The following is a 20,089-nucleotide window of genomic DNA, read 5'->3' as shown; positions in this document are numbered from 1 at the left end:
TTTATTTGTTGAGTATTTCCCCTTTTTTGCCACTACAGTTATGTTTGCTTATTTTTCCTGTCTGTAGGATAAAAGTATAATACTGAATCTTTTTGGTATGGTTGTATTAGGATTATACTTAAGGTTAATTTACGTCCTTTTTCAGAGTGTTGTGATAATTAATGGAGAAAAACATTAAAGTTGTTTCTTGTTTAAATTTAACTCTAACATAGATGAAAAATGTGTTTACTGCTTTCAGTCGACCAGATAAAAAGCAACGTATGGTAAATATTGAAAACTCCAGGCATCGAAAACAAGAGCAGAAGCACCCTCAGCCACAACCTTATAAAAGGGAAGGTAAATGGCATAAATATGGTCGCACTAATGGAAGACACATGGCAAATCTTGAAATAGAATTGGGGCAGTTACCTTTTGACGCTAAATATTGATCATGATTAAGTTAAATTAGAAAATGGTAACAGAAACATGGATGTTTTCTACAATGTTTGGTGTTGAAACTAAAGTGAAATTTCTTTGTCATTTCTAAGTATCAGTTTGATGACTTTACATTATTACTCAGAAGCATCAAGCAAAAGCTTACTAACTTGCATTTTCCTGTAGTTTAGCTTTGCTGAATTTTTTTTTTTTTTTTTTTGGCACTGGAAATGTTCAACTGTAGTTTCAAGGAAGCCAGGCATGCAACAGATTTTGTGCATGAAATGAGTCTTCCTTTCAATGTTTGAGCTTAAAGCAAGCTCAGATCCTATGACAAAGTGTAATTAACACTGATATTTGTGTTAAATTTGCAGTAGAGCTTGAAAAAAGTACCTTGTGATGGGATTTCATCTTTAACACTTTATAATCTGACACTTGCTTCTTGTCTTTTTGTGGGTTCAAGAGCCCGCTGACTTATGAAGAATTTGCTGCCTTCTTATGAGCTTGCTGACTTGTTCTCTTGTGAAATTTCTTGCACATCTGAATATTGTGGAAGAAACAATAAAACTACACCATGAGGAAAACTAAAGGTCTTTATTGAAAATCTGACATCTGTATTAATACATGAATTTATACTTTGTGATATTTTCCATACATTTCCTCAGTAGTGGTTTTTGGTTAATCAGTTCAGTGGTTGCTAGTTCATGAATCTTACCCAGTATTTACAAGTGTATTTATGCAGCAGCTGAATGTTTCTACCCAGCAATGTCTTTTCTCTAGAAGAGATTTAAACACATTTCAGAATTTCAGCTTCTGTTGAGTTTCCTTTTTAATTTCCGTTCATAGACATATATGTGACTTCCAGTTCGACCTTCTGGCAAGTGAGTGTGGAAGAACACAGCAGTTCTCTCGTAGCTGCTTGAAATTAGGAAAGCACTTATTTCCTAGAAGTAAATAAATGTTTAAGTAAATAAAGGCTACATTTTGCTGAGCACTGTTTCAGGAATTTTAGAATGACTTGATTTGCGTCTATACCACTTTTGTCTTAATAAAACAACATAGTTTCTTAATAAAAGAATTAACTTAAGTAACATATGTATCCTGAAAGTTATAGATCTGGGACGGATTTTGACCAGGGAAAAGACCAGTTACAAAATATGGGGGTTTGTGGGGCACCTGCATGCTGTCAGTGCAGAGTCCACTTCAGATCCTTTGTCCCCCTTTGTTTGCCCCTTCTCCACTCGTGCTCTCAAAAATAAAATATTAAAAAATATATATGGGGGTTGGAAGGGATCTTTAAAAAGTTGTGTGTTTATTTGCTTAAGTGCTAAACTTGAGATGGAATATAAATAGTAAGTTTTCCCTTTTTTCATGTTTCCTTACCTCCTCTAAGATGCTGAAGATGATCAAGTGAGTAGGCAATGTTGAATCATTGTGAAACTCTTTATAAAGCCAGTTTAAGGGATTTAGATAAAATGTATCTGCTTCATCAAGATACTGACTTTTTCCAGTCAGGTCTGGGGGACATTGGAGAAATCTCATTGGAAGTGGGTAATGGACATGACTGTGAAGAGAAAGTTAACAGTTACAAGAAGTAAAAAGAAAAAGTTTTTGAAGTACTCTTAATATCTATCATGTTCACATAAGAAACTGTGAAATCTGAATCTTAATGGAGTTCCAGTTGAAGTGAAGAAGCAAGTCTTTAATGTATGTAGTTTTCTCAGAGATGGACAATATGATTCTTAAACCATGTTGCCTTTTGCAGCAGCAGCATAACCTTTGAGTCCAAACTAAAGCATGAAACATCATTTCAAGGTGGGATAGTAAGTCAGTAGTATGGGTGTCTCCATATTCTCCTACATTAGTGTGCTCTTGCAAGAAGAATGGAAGGGGCCTTTGGGACCAGGTAGGTTACTTGTTAATAAGAGTAATTTCCCATAGGCTTAATTGGCAAGGTAGAAAATTTCTTGAACCACAAAAGATTCTTGCTTTCTTCCCTTTCTGCTCTGAAAGGGGATGGATCATGTCCTTAAATAAGTTTTTTCCTGGGTGGTGGTGGTGGTGGTGGTGTTCTATATTTATTTAAATAAGATTTAGTAAAAGAGAGCAACATATGCTCACTGATTAAAATCCAAATAAGTAATGGTTTTATTGTGGCCTAGAAAGACTAGAATGCATGTAAAAGATGGATTGATGAATTAGGACAACTTAAGCCAGTTACTTGCACTATGCAAAAGCCACTTTTATAACTTTGCCTCAGGAAAAATAAGTATGTGATAGAGGTTTTTGTTATCTATGAAATGCATACAAGTAAACTTACACAAGACCTAACACTTCATGGACTTTTATAATTTAGGAGATGAAGGTCTTGTTTCAGGGAGAAAATAGAAACAGCTGGACTTTTTTTTTTTTTTTTGCTTCATTGTGCAGTTTGAAAAATCTAAGAGCTTGGTGAACTACTCAAAAGTCTAAGACATCAACTACTACAACCATGTATGGAAAGGATCTTGGTGCCTCTAGAATTCCTTTTGTCTTCAGCGTTACCGCTATCATGAGCTTGGAGGGAGAACGAATGTCCCACTCTTAGCTCTGGTCTTTTTTATATAGCAGGTGAACCTCAAGCTGAAAGGATACCTGGGATCTTACATCAAACTGGTGGCTTTGCTAGGCAATCCCAGCTTTCCAAATGTGTGGCATTAATGATTCAGTTAAGTAGACTATTGTAAAAGTGTTGTATTACCTTAAAATGATATCAGCTTTGATACTTAGTTGACTATGCACATGGAAAATTACTTACATATTGTTTAAAGCCAGGTTAAGTAGGTGTAGAACTTTTTAAAGGAAAGCAGTTTACTCTTGTACCATTATTGGGCAGTTGGTAATGAATGCAGCTTAGAATAAAAGCATAGGACCAAATGGATGTCTTTTAAAATGTCCTGCATAGTTAAGGCGATTTTAGTGTTATATTTCCCAGAAACACTTAAGTCAAACATTAGGATATCACCTAATTGAATTAACTAATTCTTATAGGTGAGATAGCTGATACGAAGACAGATCACTTGATCAGTGGTCAATTAATTTAAATTCAGGAACCTGAAAGGAATGTAAGTAGTCAGTTTCATTTTCTTAATAGCATATACTGGGACAACTTGTATTACCTATAATAAGGAGTAGAGTGGCAAGGCATCATTACAAATACTGAGTCTGACGATGTATTGGGATTATTGTAACAGAGTTCTTGAACATGAGTCATGACATCAAGAGTACCTCGTTGATGAACTAAACCAGTATAGAGGGCAAGGAGCATATTTGATAAAAACAGGAAACTCAGTACTGGTGTCTTCCACGTTTTGAGGTGGTTTAGTGAGTACCCTGTATGAAAATAGACACATTGAACCATAATACTGGCATTCTTGTTTTAGGCTAGCTAAGCAAATGTTAACTGCAGATACATTTGTAATATTTAATGGAAGTAGCACAAACTAATGCTGTCATAGGCAAACAAGAAATAAGCAATAGATCATCTGTGTAATCTCTCTAAACCATTCGCTGTCATTGTCCTCTGGTCTTGACCTTTTTCTGGAAAAAATAATTAAGGGATAGTGGAAAAAGTATGGCTGGGGAGTTCAAACAGACCCAGATATGAATTCTAAATTCTGGCACAAGTCACTTTACTGTGCTGAGCATTAGTTTCCCCATCTGCAAATGGGATAACAGTAACTTTTCCAAGTATTAGAAACATGTATGTCCTATGCTTGTCCTGGTACATAATGGTTTGTTTACCTGTCTCTTCTCTTTCATCTCCCAAGCATAGGACATACATGTTTCTTGCATACATACAAGTCTCAGTAATTCTGATGAAGAATGGCAGAGTGTCCTCATAGAAAAATAAACCACTGGGAGATTTTCAGTAGTATGTATGGTGGCATGGATGGATATCCTTTTCTGAAAGAACTGTCTTTTCTTTCACCACAATGTTGGGCAATTTGGAGACGCCGAACACTTTTTTCCATTTGTAAAATAATCCTTGCATGTGGCAAAAAACCAAGGAGAATAGAGTAAATGAAAAGTAAAAGTCCCCTGTCCTCCTATAGTCTTGCTCCCCAGTAATAATCATTGGTAATGAGCACATTAGGATCTGTTGAAAATACTATACAAGAACAGGGCTTCCCACTGGGAAAGAATAAACTTTCTTGCCATTTTGTTCACACTTCACAGGTACCGTCTCCTGGGATTAGATCATTGTTCTTTAGGAATTTGGGCACCCAGAATCGAGTCTGTGGCTTGCCTAAAATTTTAGCACTAATTCCCACTGTGGCCAAAGCACTGTTTTCCATGATTATCGCCTAATTGACTGTTACTAGCTGTTTTAGCTTGGCTCAATCACTAAAACTAATTGAACATGAATAAAATCAATTTTGAACTGTTCCCATTTAAGAACATAAAAACTGGCCTCGGAGGGATTGTTTCAAAAACAAGAATCAATTAATACCTATACTTCACTTGAATCACATCTAGTACATGACACTAAACGAAGACATTCATTCTTTAAAGTTACCATTGTTGCAGATTAAGAAAACTATTAACATTCAGTTTAGGAAAAAATGAAGATACCTTTCATTGTACACTTAAATGTTAATTAGGTATGGTGCCTTAACAGCTTTTATCTGTATTCATTAAAGATTATAAATAACATACAGCACATAAACAATATAATAATAGAAAATATGGCTATTGAAACTAATAATGAAAATAACTTCATCAATTCCAAGACGTTTGATACCTGCCACTTACTTGATAGCTGAATCAAATCTGTGCAAGAAATCTTAGATACCCAATTTTGTTGCTCTAGGAAATGTTTTAGATAACATTACCTGAACAGAATGTACAGTCCTCCCTTCTCTGCGGGGGATACATTCCAAGACCTCAGGATGCCTAAAACTGCTGATAGTTGAGAACCCGATACTCTTCCTATACCTACATGCCTATGATGATGATGTTTAACTTAAAAATTAGGCATACTAAGAAGTTAAGAACTAATAAAACAATTATAACAGTATATTGTAATAAAAGTTCTATGAATGTGGTCTCAAAATTTATTGTACTTCCTCTTTGTGATGTGAGATGATAAAATGCCCATGTGATGAGAAGTCTGGTGAATGACAGGCATTGTGATATAGTGTTAGGCTACTACTGACCTCCTGAGGATAGGTCAGAAAGGGGATCATGTACTTCTGGACCACAGTTGACCACAGGTAACTGAAACTGGAAAGCAAGCCATGAATAAGGGCATGCTACCATAGTAACTCTAACTCATGGTAAATAATATCCCAGAATCTTTAATTTGCTTCTGTTATCTATGCCAACAAGGATACATAAAAGAAGGTATAAAGGAAGTTTTTGTGAGAATTTATAAGAAAGTGATAATTATCTCTGGGAAATGGGGCTAGATTATTCAGAGGATGACACTACAGGGTTTTTTCTTTTTGTACCATGAGTATATTTTTATAGTAAACACAATGGGTTCTTATCCAATCACTCTCATCAGGTTATTATTAAGATTTTAAATCCATTATGTCCCAGTTGATTACTCTCCAGGATAAAATCTAAAGACTTGAATATATAAGAAGGCCCTGCATGAGTTCGTTGCTTCTTTACTCAGCCATATCTTCTAGTCATCACATGATTTTTCTTGATAATTCATAATTACTTTTTAAGTTTTGGATACTTAGTGTTAAAATTTGTGTTCTTAAGCAGTGACTGATAAATTCTTCTTACCAAGGTCAGGTTCATTGTAATAGAGAGGATGAGAAAGTCAGGTCAAATTACTGATCCCATCAAACACAGGGGTAGCAAGGATACATCCTGGTTTTGGCAAGATGGAATAGAAAACCCAATCTAGGGGCGCCTGGGTGGCTTAGTCGGTTAAGCGTCCGACTTTCGCTTAGGTCATGATCTCGCGGTTCGTGGGTTCGAGCCCCGCGTCGGGCTGTGTGCTGACTGTCAGCTCAGAGCCTGGAGCCTGTTTCAGTCTGTGACTCCCTCTCTCTCTGCCCCTCCCCTGCTCACGCTGTCTCTCTCTCTCCTAGAAATAAATAAAACATTAAAAAAAAAAAAAAAAGAAAACCCAATCTAAAAGCCCAGGAAAAAGATCACCAAGTTCTACCAACCAGAGATGTTTCTCTGTGTTGAACTTTTCGTTTTGACATACTCTAGGAAAGTTGTTAGGTTAACTTAAATTCAGTGTTTACATGAGAAAAAGTGTTTTAACTGTGTGATGTAACACACAGGAGAATCAACCTGGGGAAAAGAGACTTCATTTTTTATTTTTATTTGAAGGGAGACTTTATTAAGAATAAGAACAATAAGAATATTGGGCACAGAGATTGGTATCAGGAAGAATTTAATTTTGCTACTTTGCTAAGGAAATAAAGTTATTTTCATCTTCATAGTGAAAAGTCCTAAATAATGCAAAAACAAAGATGTTTAAGGGCATTATTAGTATTTTATTTAAAGAGATGAATATCACCACCTAAAAAAGTGTAAGTGCTTCTGAGAAGGGGAATTAGGAGGGTGGGCAGGAAACCATTGTTTAAAAAAAAAAAAAAAACTTATGGAATGGCTTTTGAAACAAAATGCATGTTCAATTTTGACAAAAAGATTAGCATATGGAGAAACAAAGTGGTGTAATCCGAGACAAGTTTGCCTTGGCCACTGTGGTAGACACAAATTAAGCAGATACCCAACCTAGAATTAATAGCAGGTGTTAGAAACCTCATGAGCACAAATGACAGAGGTTCAACTAAAAATGTCAATGTTACTAAACCAATGGCACCTTTCTTTTACAGATAAGGAAACTGACACACAAGGTTATATGGATCACTAAGGATAAGAGCCAAATATAGAAAATATGTTTTCCAGAGTTAGGTCCTATTTTGGATAGGACTGAGGGAAATTCATATTGGGCAAGAGAAATTATTTAAGATTGAAGAAGTGGCTGCAGTTTTTCCACTTCATGTGTCCAGTCCCTACCTGAGCCTGAAGTTTTTCTTTCATCTCTTGAATCTGGCCTGGCTTTGTGACTTGCTTTGACTAAAAGAATGTGGTGAAATGGACAGTGTGCCAACTACAGACATAATAAATGAAGTTTTAAGCCACTAAAAGGTGGCTGTTACATAGCAATTGCTGGTAGAGTTGTGTTTATATAAAAACCAGGTTAAAATAGGTCACAAAAGAATAAAAACTGAGATTTGAGATATAATAGAACTCAAGATTTCATGACACAAACTGGACCATTTAAAACAAATCCAAAGAGAACTACTGGCTGATACTGTGCTTAATATCCAAAGATTAATGTCTAGTGAGCTCACTACTGACCCTTAGTGGGAATACAGGTCTCCTAGGAATTAGAATTTTTAGGTCCAATTCAAGGACCTTAGGTATATGTGTCCACAAGAAAAGATCACATTCAGTGAGAAGACGAGGGATTTTGCTAGTTCGCAGTCCTTTAGGGATCCTTCTGAGTGGACACAGAATAGCCCAAAGGCTGATTCTCGTTCATTAGAAGGGGATCTCTTCAACCTTCATCAGCATTTTATTTCAGTCTTGGGACTGGAAATACCACCAGGAACCTGCCACTTAAACAACTGATTCTTTTGGACTGGGAATGAGGATTCAGACAACTCAGTCTGTCTCTAAAACACTCTGTAAAAACAGAGGGCACAGAAGTGGAATGCTGGAAAAACCCAAAATTATACAAATGGAATGAAACCAAATTCCTAAATTAACCAAACAACAACACAGACACACACACACACAATTTGTCCTCCAGTATGGCAGTATACCTGGGCAAAAAACCCAAAAGATTTAATTATAACTCTTAACTCCAACTCACGTCATTGTAAAGCAAAATTTTAAATGTGAATAGTGATTCATAGATTTGCTCTGCCGAATGGGTCCACTATTCTTAAGAGTTGCCAAATAGCTGTTCTGTTCGATGCCTATATTTTTGTGCCTGCATTTATATATGAAGTAAAATTATAAAGTAAAGACACAAATGACCTTTGGTTTTAGTACTTCAGATATATCAAATATTTAGGGGTGTGTGTGTCAAATGAAGAGAGTACATGCATCTGAGATCTGTAGAAGATGATGTACACTAGATCAAAGATGGCTGCTTAACTCAGTTGTTTGCAGTGTTGTTGTTTTTTTTAAGTAAAAAGTCTGATACCATTGACTACCTAGTTTTTCCCAGCCTCCAGTCTCAGCTGATTACTTATTCCCTCCCTAGTTCAGTGATTTGTTTTTAGTAATTAATAATTGAAGGAAGCCAATAGTCACTTATTCTGAATTAAACTTGTAGTTAGTAGTTTCAATTCAGTTTTTCCAAACCAACCAATGTAAAACTTCACATTTTCCAGAGGTGAGGAATAGAAGACTTTGTAGAAGCCATGCATAAAAAAAAAATTACTGCAAAGACCTAGTGGAAAAATGGAGAAAAGGTAAAAAATATGGATCACTTAAAAAATTGCATATGCATTAGAGTGAGTCTTAAAGGGGTAGATGTATACAAAGAAACATTAAAAAATAGTTTTAACAGTTATAAATATATTTTTCATTTGTGGAATGAAGAGTTTTATAGTCTAATCATAAACTCAAAATGCTAAATAGACATATTCCGTTACTTTATAGGGAAAGATTTCTAACAGCCAGAAACACTTAGCACCAAAAGGCTTTGGATATTATATTAAATCCTTCTGTTTTTATTTCATATTATATGACACAGGAAAAAGTAGGCTGCAAAAGGAATACTGCCGTAATATAATTAAGTATTTTTCATGTAGCTTAGTTGAAAACTATTTCAGTGTTTATGGAAAATATACTGTCTTTACTATTTCTCTATAAATACAACTTTTTCTATATTAAACAAAAATACTTACCACAGAACACCATACAAAATGGTAAAACTGGATAGATAAACCTGAATTCTTTGTGGCTCAACATGCTATAATAAAAAAAGATATTAAGAGAAAATATTATTTTCTCATACTACATGACAGTTTGAGAAATAATACATTCTGAATAAGAGATTTCTATTACCAATCCAACTAAGTCCTATTACTCAAATTTGGAATAAAGATATATACATTTTCATTGAAAAATATAATTTCTCTAGTCTTTCAATACTTAAAATTTTGGTAGTTTTAGTTTTTAGAAGTGAATAAAATGTTTTCAACTTCTTAAAAATTTATTGTAATCCCTGTCAAGTGAACTGAATATATCAGAAGTATTTATTCTAAGTATTAGCATAATTATTACCTTTTCTGTCTGCTAAATAATATTGCTAACAAATCTTAATAGTTAATACATCTCCAGAAGATAAGCAGTTGACTTTTTGAAGAATTTAGTTAATTTAATTTCTTGGTAGCATTAGAAAAATCTAATTTTTTAAAGAAATAAAATCTTACCTATAAACTAGCAGTGTCCACAGTATTGTTACCAAAAGTATTCGGTGCCTCTTTGGGGCTAGAAAGCAGCCATGAATAAAGAACGGTAAGTGAGTACCCAGGACAACTGGAAATCCTTGACTGAAGTACCAATGCCACGGATGAGAACCATAAAACGTTCCCAAATTCTGCAGCACGTTAAATTTCAAAAAATTATATTGAACCAGGGTCCACTGGCATAGTTGATGGAAAAAGAAATAGAAATGTATTAGTGTCAGATATGAATCTTTGGCATTAGACAATTTGGCAGAATCTTGACATTAAATCAGGAATGAAGAAAAAAAAGAGACAATAGTTTATGTTCACAATTTTGATTAATGACCACATGAAATCATTTTTTATTCACTTTTAAAATTCTAAGTTTTAATGTGTTCTGTTGATTTGTAAGCTAGGTTTCTGCAGTTCAAGAAAGTATGATTAAAGGCTGATATGTATTTTGATAATGTAAGTGTTACATGCAATAATAGGTAAAGATCCTCAAAAATAGTTTTTATATGAGTATGTGTTACTGATAAAAACTTTAGTCCTTATGATATCACACATTACTAAGATAAAGTTTGAAAACATTGCCATTTGAATTATAGCACAAAGCTATAACATCAATAGCAGTAGTTAACAGTAAGTTACCATTTCTGCCAGGCACTGTTGTAAGTAAGCAAGCCTTTACATGGATTATCTCATTTAACCCTTCAGCCTTAAGAGAAAATACCACAGTTATTTCCAGATAAGGAAATTAGCAAGAAAGGTACATAACTTATCTAAGGTCACGTAGCTAATAATGAGGGCACCAGCTTTCAGACTGGCATCTAATGCCAGAGCCCCTCAGTGACTTAAAATCAGAGAACTTAAAAACAACCAAAGGGGGGCGCCTGGGTGGCTCAGTTGGTAGGGCGTCCGACTTCGGCTTAGGTCATGATCTCACGGTTCATGGGTTCGAGCTCTGTGTCAGGCTCTATGCTGACAGCTACCTCAGAGCCTGGAGCCTGCTTCAGATTCTGTGTCTCCCTCTCTCTCTGACCCTCCCCTGCTCACACTGTCTCTGTCTCTCAGAAATAAATAAAACATTAAAAATTTTTAAAAAACAACAACCAAAGGCCATTACCAACAGTCATGACATTAAAATGTCAAACAAAATGCTTGAAGAATAGAGAATTTTTTGGATTAATTTTGAATTCTGATTAATGGGTTCAATTAAAGTCATTTAACCTTTATTGTTAACAAACCTGACTAAATTGTACAAACTTAACAAAAATGTCATAAAATGGACTTCTTTGAACTTCAACTAGGAATACAAAATTATGTTTTATAGAAAGCACAGCAAATTGAATGAAATGTATCCCATAGAATTTTTAAAAAGTGATTTGCCTGTGTTCCCAAATATTCACAGATTAAGAGGTCAGGTTAAGTTTTTAGTGTAATAAATGGTTAGATTAAATTAGTTTAATATATTTTTACTTACTTGACCAAAAAAAATACGATCAATTATCAGAGATAAACTTAAAGTGACAAATCTGAAAAACAAAACAGAAGAGTGATTAATACTCTGAACTTACTGAAAATCCAATATGGGCATATGGCTTTGCAAATACTTGGCATCAAAAGTCATTTTAAAAATGCTTTACAATTTTGTCAACTGAATATGGATTTACACATGTTGCAAGATCTTCCACTGATAGAAGCTGTATTTAAGGAAAGTTTCTAAAAGTAATAAACGCTGTAATATCTATTGCTGTACAACAAATTACCCCACAACCTGGCAACTTAAAACTGTGAACATTTATTATCTCACAGTATTATGCGTCAAGAATCCAAGTGGTGCTTAGCTGGTGTCTCTGGGGCAATGTCTCATGAATTGTCAAAATGCTGGCTGAGGCTAGCTGAGGCTAGAGTTTCATCTGAAAGCTTCACTGGTGCTGGTGCGGAAATCTGCTTCTTTGCTCGCTCACATGGCTGTTGGCAGGGATCAGTCTCCCTCACGTGACCTTCGTCTTAAGACTACCTCCTGACATGGAGATGGGCACCTCAGGGTGAACTAGCCAAGACAGAGTAAGGTGGGCACCCAACCTGGATGCCACAGTCCTTTTATAACCCAGTGTTGGAAGTGTCATCCCTTCTGCCACATTTCTCCTTGTCAGAATTGGGTCAAAATGTCCAGCACATGCACAAGGGAAGGGGATTACACAAGTGCATGAATATCAGGGGGATGGGATCAACAGGGGCCATCTCAGAGGCTGCCTACCATAAACATATACATAGAAAAGTACACTACGAGTATAAGCCTTCACAAATCATCACTATAGTAACACAGTGTGTAACTGTCCTACAGTTTACAGGATACGGAGCATTGGCAGTACTTCAAAAGGCTGCTGCTTCATCTTTCCAGCCAATCTCCTCTCTCCTCCCCAGGGTGACCACTATCCTGATTTCTGATAGTGTAGATGTTTTGCCTTAATTATTGAGTTTTACAAAAATGAAATCACACTATATGTATTCATGTCCAGTTTCCTTAATTATGTTTGAGATTAAGCCATGTTTTTTTTGTATATTGTAGTAGCCCATTCATTTATAACACTATATAGTATTCCACTGAATTAATATACCACAATGTATGTATTCTGTTGACAAACACTATGCTTCCCTTTTTTAACTTATGAACAGTTCTATGGATGTTCTTTTATCCACTTTTTGTTTCCCATATACATATATACATTTCTGCTGAGTATATATTTAGGATTGAAATTACTGGGCCCTAGGGTTTAAATGCAGTCAGCCTTAATAAATTCTTACAGTTTTCCAAAGTGGTTATATCAATTTATATTCCCACAGGAATATGTAAGGGCTCTATATCTTTTTAGGCCATTTGCGTAGATGTACACTAGTACATCATGATGGTTTTAATTTACATTTCCTTGATGACTAATGACCTTTATACTTCTTGGCCACTTAGATATCTTTTGAAATACCTGTTCAGGTCTTTTAATCAATTTCCTTTGTTATCTTACAGATTTATACAAGTTCTGTTGGTGTGTTTTATATTGCAATTTTTTTTTCTGGTCTGTGGCTTGCTTTTTCACTCTCAGTGGTTAATCTAATGAAAAAAGTCTTGAATCTTAATGTATTTAAATGTATTTATCTTTTCCTCTATAGTTAATACCTAACTGTATTCTATTTAGGAAATCTTAGCCGGCCTCAAGCTCATGAAGATATTTTATCATATCTTGAAGAAGTGCCACTCTTTTACCTTTACATTAAGATCTATAATTTCCTTGGATATTTATTTATTTGTTTGTTTATGGCAAGTAGGAATTAAAATTAATTTTTTCCCAAATGGAAATCCAGCTAGTTAAATATTTATTGGAAAAGATTATCCTTTCTCTACTGTAGCCTTATCACTGTTATCATAAATGAGTGACTATATGTGGGTCTGTTGCTGGACTATCATGTTCCACCATTCTATTTGTTTTACCTGGCACTAATTCTAAGTTGTCTTAATTACTGTAACTTTAGTGTAAGTCTTCCAACATTTCTATGATTCTTTTAGCTAATATTGGTATTTTGCATTCCACTGAAAAATTTAAAATCAGCTTTATCAATTCATACACCTACACATCGCATACTGGGATTTAGTTGGAATTGCACTGTAGATCGGAATTTAGGGAGAACTGATATCTTCAAAATATTGAGTCTTCCATCCATGAACATAGCATATATACTCTCTATTTATTTAGGTCTTCATTCGTTTCTCCCAAAGCTTTATAGCTTCCTGTGTAGAGTTCTTGTACACCTTTCATTACTTTATTCATAGACATCTGATGTTTTTTGATGCCACTGTAAATGATAGTTCTGTTTTCCTTTTTTTATTTTGACATAATTTCTGACTGAGAAAAGTTGCAAAATAGTATAAAGAATTACCATTTATACTTTACCTAGATTCTCCAAATGTTAACATTTTACCATATTTGCTTTATCTTTTTCTTTCTCTTCAAATAATGCATTTTTTCCCTGAACTGTTTAATTAAAGTTGCAGACATCATTCACCTTTATCCCTCTACTTTTAGTGGGTATTTCCTAAGAACAAGAAAATTCTCTTACATAAACCACAAATAATCAGAACCAGGAAATTAATATTAAATTTTTATGGCTATCTAATTTAGACTTTGTTCAGATTCTTTCAATTGGCTCAACAGTGTCCTTTATACAAAGAAAAAGAAAACCCTGATTATTTGCTGTATTCACTTGTGTCTCTATAGTCCCCTTTAACCTAGAATATTTCCTTAGTCTTATTATTCATGACTGGCATTTTTGAATACAGGTCAGTTATTTTCTAAAATGTATATCAATTTGGGTTTGCCTGATGTTTTCTCATAATTAGATTCAGGCTGTGCATTATGGTAGTAATACCACAGAAGTGTCAAGGTGTTTTCTCTGCTTCTAATCAGGAGTTTCATGATACTGATCTCTCCAATTACTGGCAATGTTAACTTTGATCACTTCCAAAAAATACATTTACTTATTTTTTTTTGAGTATTTTAAGTAATCTCTACAACCAACACGGGGCTCAAACCCACAACCCTGTGATCAAGAATTGCATGCTCCGTCGATTGAGCTAGCCTTGTGCCCCTTAACTTTGATTGCTTGATTAAAGAAGTATCTGTTAGGGGCGCCTGGGTGGCTTAGTCGGTTAAGCGTCCGACTTTCGCTCAGGTCATGATCTCGCGGTTCGTGGGTTCGAGCCCCGCGTCGGGCTCTGTGCTGACTGCCAGCTCAGAGCCTGGAGCCTGTTTCGTAGTCTGTCACTCCCTCTCTCTCTGACCCTCCCCTGCTCATGCTGTCTCTCTCTCTCCTAGAAATAAATAAAATATTTAAAAAAAAAAAAAAAAGAAGTATCTGTTAAGTTCTACTGTAAAATTATCTTTTGTAATTAATACATATTTTATGGGGAGATACATTGAGACTACATAAATTATCCTATTATTCCTCAAACTTCTACCCACTAGTTTTAGTATCCAAATGCAATCAATATTTCTATATTGACCTTGTATCCAGTGAGCATGGTGAATTTACTTACTAATCCTAATTGTTTATCTCTAGATTCTTTTGGATTTCCTACATATGGTCATGTCCTTTCCAACCATTTGTTTTTCTTGTCTTACTGCACTAGCTGGGACATATACTGTTAAACAGCAATGGAAAGAATGACCATCCATATATTGTCTCCAGTCTCCGGAAAAAGGGATTTCAGTGCTTCAACACTTTAGTGTGATTTTTCTAGAACATTTTATAGAAATCTTTTTCATGTTAATGAAGTTCCCTTCTGTTACACATTTTCTGATGGTTATTCCCATCATGAATAGGCTTTTAATTTTATCATATGGCTTTTCTGTGCCTATTAAAATAGTCACATGAATTTTCTCTTTATTCTGTTAATGTCATGACTCATACTGATTGTTTTTCAATACTAAGCTAGGCCTACTTCACATTCCTGGCCTAAAACCAATGTGGTTATCATGTATTCTCCTTGTTAATACATCGCTAGATTCTATTTGGTAAGATTTGTTTAGATTTTTGCATTCACAGTCATGAGAGAGAACTGATTTATAATTGACTTTTATTGTAATGTTCCTTGTCAGATTTTGGGATCAAGGGTATGGTACCTTCATTAAAGGAGTTGGGAATTTTTTTTTTCTATTCTGTGGAATAGTTTATGTGGATTGATGTTTCTTCATCTTTAAATATATGATAGCATTCACCAGTGAAGCCATCTGAACCTGGCGTTTCTTTGTTTTAAATTCTGAATTACAAATTCACTTTATTATATATAGTACTATTCATTTTTACTATTTCCTCTTTTGCCAGTTTTGGTAAGTTGTATTTTTCTAGGAATTTGTCTATTTCATCTAAGTTGTCAAATTTATTAGCAAAAAGTTCTTCATAATATCCTTTCCTTATCTCCTTAATGCCTGTATGATCTATAATGATGTCCCATACACTGTTTTGTCTTGCTAATTGTTGGTGAGAGAATGTGGCAGCTGAAAGACAACTGAAGTATGTTTGATTTTACAGAATGAATGACAAATGATATCCCAAATTCTCAAAGTCATGTAAAAGGCAAAAAGAAATAGGTCCATACATATTAGCATTTTTCCTAAGACTAAAGCAAGATTTTTCTCCATATTTAGAGATACTATTCCTGTCTGGATATGCAGTGTATTTTTGTTTGTTTTTTCTTTTCTTTTCTCAAAATAAATAGCCCTAGGTGCTTGAGGTTTTGGGTTTTAGTCCCAGTTCTGACCCTGATCAGGCAAAAGAGCTGCAGGTATCATTTTCTTCCCTGAACCTCCACTGCCTCATCTATAAAGTGGAGGTGTTTAGATTAGATGAATTTGTGTGTGTGTGTGTGTGTGTGTGTGTGTGTGTGTGTCTGTGTGTGTATTTTAAGGAAACTCTACCCCCACTGTGGGGCTTGAACTTATAACCCTAAGGTCAAGTTTCAAGCTCTACGGACTGAGCCAGCCAGCCACCCTGCAACTGGTTATTTTTTAAGGATGCATGAGGTACCTGGGTGGCTCGGTCAGGTTAGTGTCTGACTCTTGATTTCGACTTAGGTCATGATCTCATAGTTTGTGAGTTCGAGCCCCATGTCAGGCTCTGTGCTGACAGAATGGAGCCTGCTTGGGATTCTGTCCCTCTCCCTCTCTCTCAAAATAAATTTTTTAAAAATTAAAAAATATAAAGGGTGCTCAATACATAAAAGGCTGTTGGCTAGGGCCAACTCTATGTACTAAAACTTGAGAAGGTAAGACTAATTAGGACTGTGAATCATATTTGTCATGCACTGTATAATTTCAAAGCATTTTCACATTATCTCATTTGTTCTTTTCTATATTTCCCTTCAAAATAAACAAGACAAGCATCTGATCTATATGAATAGGCTCATTCAGGCCTCTACAGCTTGAAGCGGGCTGATTCCCTAGGCCTGGCAAACTCATGTTCATTTTTGATGTTATTTAAAACATTCCCTACTTTATAAATGTTTCCCTATATAATGTTTCCCCTGCAAGCAGAATTAGGCTTTTTATTATTTGTTTTCCTGTAACATTTGGTTATAGTAACTACTTAGAACACTTTATATTGCTGGTCAAGAATTACTGTTATATCTCTTCTTCCCCCACCAATTTTGACCTTGGGAGTAGATACCGCATCTTCCTCACTTCTGAATCATCAAATGCTTGACACAAAGCATCAATGCTTGTTGAACAAATAAACTATACATCATATTGCTGAGGAGAGAAAAAAAGGCTTTTTATCTCCCTGTATAAAAGCCTACATGATCTGAGCCTCTGCTGTCTCTCTGACCTCATTATCCTATTCTCCCAAACTCTTTTTTAGCTCAGTCTCACTGCTGTTCCTCAGAAATGTCAAATACACTGTTAGGTCAAGGTCTTTGCACTTGCTGGTCTCTTTGCCTGTAGTAGTCTTTCCTTATCTCATTATCTCAATTCCTTTAGGTTTTGGCTCCAAGGTCACCTTATCAAGGTGACCTTCCCCAGTTTACCCTATAAAAATAACAATGCTTCTGTCCTATACCAGCATACTATCCTTATCTCTTATTATTTTTCCCTATAGCATGTATTATCACTTGACAAATATACATTACTCATGTTTTCAATTGTCTTCTCTCACTAGAATATAAACTTCATGAAAGCAGGGTCTTTGTTAAGTTGCTATATCTCTGGCACCTCGGACAGTATCTGGCACATACTGGATTAAATAAGTATTTGCTGAATTAATGTAATACATTAAAAACAATGTTAATCTGAGAAATGGCAACAGTGGCAACTTGGCTTCCAGATGATTTGGCCCTATTTTTAACTCCTACCCAAAAATATTCATACATTGTGAATACTACTATATTAAAAAGATTACTGTTCTAAGAGTCAGAACACATTCAGCCCTTTCAATAAATAACTGTTAAGGAAACTCTACCGGATACTTGGGATCCGTAGGATGGTAGGAGCTCAAAATTAGATGACAGGGTTGTTTTGTTTTGTTTTTGCACAGGGGTCATGCTAATCTTCTTTGTATTGTTCCAATTTTAGTATAAAAATTTTTTAATGTTCTTTTCTGAGAGAGAGAGAAAGTGGGGGAGGGGCAGAGAGAGACAGACATACAGAATCCAAAGCAGGCTCCAGGCTCTGCACTGTCAGCACAGAGCCTAACTGCAAGATCATGAGCTGAGCTGAAGTCAGATGGTTAATCAACTGAGCCACCCAGGCACCCCCCAACTTTAATAGATATGCTGGTGAACTGAGCACAGATGACATGGGTTTCAATCCCACTTCTGTTACAGCTACCAACACAATGACTCTAACTCATTTTTAATTTCTCCTGTTTCCTCTACTACAAACAAAATTAGTCTGACAATTGTCATTGACATTAGAAGATATAATAATTGACTACAAATGTAAAATCTTGTTCATAATCTGTAATTTATAGGTTATTAAAATTAATAGATGGATTGCAGCCATACTTACCCTATAGGTAAAAACTGATACAGAATAAGATGAACCTTTCTCTGTTCTTGCCAGAAATGCCTGAAGACCAAAGGTATCCATGGAATGATAGCTGTGGGACGAATTATGAAGGCAAGTGCCACTAGGGATGAGTACTTGACACTATAAGCAAAGAAAATGTGTTGTAGGAAACAAGTTTAGAAGTGATCTACAATTTATGCTGTAATATAACATTTTTTTTTTAAATAAGCATTTTCCTTTCGGTATAAATAGCTATGTGAACTTGGGTACGTTACTTATACTTCCTGACTCTTTAATTTTTCTTATCCATTAAAAAAGGTAATATCTAAGGTCTTTTCCAGCTCTGATAACCTAATTCTAGTTCTTTAAGTTAAGAAGTTATTCTGTGTCTTAATGTTGGTCTTGTTTGCTGAAATGTATACCAACTTTTAGCTATACAACTCTGTCAATTGCTTTCATGATGGAAAAATGATCAAGTCTCTCTTAAGGAGATAAAGTCATATAAAACCATTCTCTTCAAAAATGCATTTAAGGAAACATTAGGATTATTTAGGCAATAATGGGCTTCTGAGTACATAATGATTTTGTTTTGAAAGTAAGCTAATTTCATCCTGATGAAAGATATGTATGTATAATTGATAAAAACCCTACTATATAAGCCTCTAAGAGCATGGATAGAAATGTGAATTTTTATTATTAGGACTTCTCTCAAAACCTGACTAACGGAGACTAATAATTTAATTGTGAGGACTACAGACAGTAGATTATTACATGGAAATAGACTTAGCCCTGGAAATAGACTTAGCCCTGCTTAAAATTTAAAGCAGGGAAAACAAAACAACTTTTTGGTACCTTTATATATCTATTAACTAATAAGTAGCTATAGAGAAATTTCTGATGTTGGTGAGAATATAAAAGCAGGGATTTCAAATTCAAATGCTTGCAGAGACCACATAAGTAATAAAAATGAGTGATGCAGACTGTGGGGAGGCTCTGATACCTGAAGGAATCCTGGCCCAAAATGTTGCTGGGCCTCTCATTTTTTCAAAATAAACCAGAAATCCAGATTTTATGCAAGATCTCGCAATTTTAAAATGTTGCCGAGTAGTTTCTTCAAAAAACAAAACAAAAACCACTGTGCAGGTGAATAAAACATAAGTTGGTTTGTTTTGCATACATCCTGATGCAACCTCTGCTTTAATGAAACTACCAACAGCATCCCCGGATATACAACTGTAGTCCTAACCTCACTCCAAACTTTCACACTGTATTTCTTACTTTTTTTCTGAGTATTTCTACACAGGTCTCTACTGGCACTCAAAATCAAAGTGTCTGAAATAAGCCCCAAACCTTCTCTGAAAATTGTTGAGTATCAATCACTCAGTTTCTCAGTCTTAAAATTTTAGAGGCCCTTAAATACCAGCATGTCACCCCACACATCCACTTTGTTTCCTTTCCATTCCTATAATTTTACTTCAAGTTCTGTCACTTGTCTGGAATATTTTCATAGTTGCTGTTTTCCTTCCTCCCTCCCTCCCTCCCTCCTTCCCTCCCTTCCTTTGTATTGCCCCCCAAATATTCCTTTACTTAATTAACATCATTGTCATCAGCAACATTTACTGAGCACTTACTTTG

General features: G+C 35.1%; 2 protein-coding genes, 1 long non-coding RNA gene and 1 pseudogene across 6 annotated transcripts in view; 2 read left to right on the top strand and 2 right to left on the bottom strand.

Moving 5' to 3' along the window:
* The window catches only part of CCPG1 (cell cycle progression 1), a 39,508-nt gene extending 38,510 nt beyond the window's left edge, over positions 1–998 (top strand). For 2 of the 3 annotated variants that reach the window (XM_039216569.1, XM_039216570.1), the window contains exon 9: positions 239–998. In XM_039216569.1, the coding sequence (XP_039072500.1) occupies positions 239–428 (190 nt within the window). In that variant the 3' untranslated portion in view covers positions 429–998. The remainder of the gene's footprint in view (positions 1–238) is intronic. The other variant, XM_039216571.1, reaches the window with a different exon arrangement.
* PIGB (phosphatidylinositol glycan anchor biosynthesis class B) overlaps positions 990–20,089 on the bottom strand; it is a 36,878-nt gene continuing 17,778 nt past the window's right edge. For both annotated transcript variants that reach the window (XM_039216572.1, XM_039216573.1), the window contains exons 6-12: positions 18,455–18,595; positions 11,380–11,431; positions 9,882–10,093; positions 9,354–9,418; positions 3,573–3,786; positions 1,798–1,978; positions 990–1,358 (exon numbers count right to left, since the gene is read on the bottom strand). In XM_039216572.1, the coding sequence (XP_039072503.1) occupies positions 1,221–1,358; positions 1,798–1,978; positions 3,573–3,786; positions 9,354–9,418; positions 9,882–10,093; positions 11,380–11,431; positions 18,455–18,595 (1,003 nt within the window). In that variant the 3' untranslated portion in view covers positions 990–1,220. The remainder of the gene's footprint in view (positions 1,359–1,797; positions 1,979–3,572; positions 3,787–9,353; positions 9,419–9,881; positions 10,094–11,379; positions 11,432–18,454; positions 18,596–20,089) is intronic.
* On the top strand, positions 1,988–18,574 carry LOC120219719. Its single transcript, XR_005525373.1, has 3 exons — positions 1,988–2,320; positions 3,445–3,518; positions 18,509–18,574. It is a non-coding gene; the product is annotated as an uncharacterized LOC120219719 (long non-coding RNA).
* LOC120219725 lies at positions 17,941–18,030 on the bottom strand (annotated as a pseudogene).

This window comes from Hyaena hyaena, unplaced genomic scaffold, assembly GCF_003009895.1.
Source record: "Hyaena hyaena isolate Hyena2069 unplaced genomic scaffold, ASM300989v1 scaffold_645, whole genome shotgun sequence".
Classification (NCBI taxonomy): Eukaryota; Metazoa; Chordata; class Mammalia; order Carnivora; family Hyaenidae; genus Hyaena; species Hyaena hyaena.
This window is presented reverse-complemented; position numbering and strand designations above follow the sequence as displayed.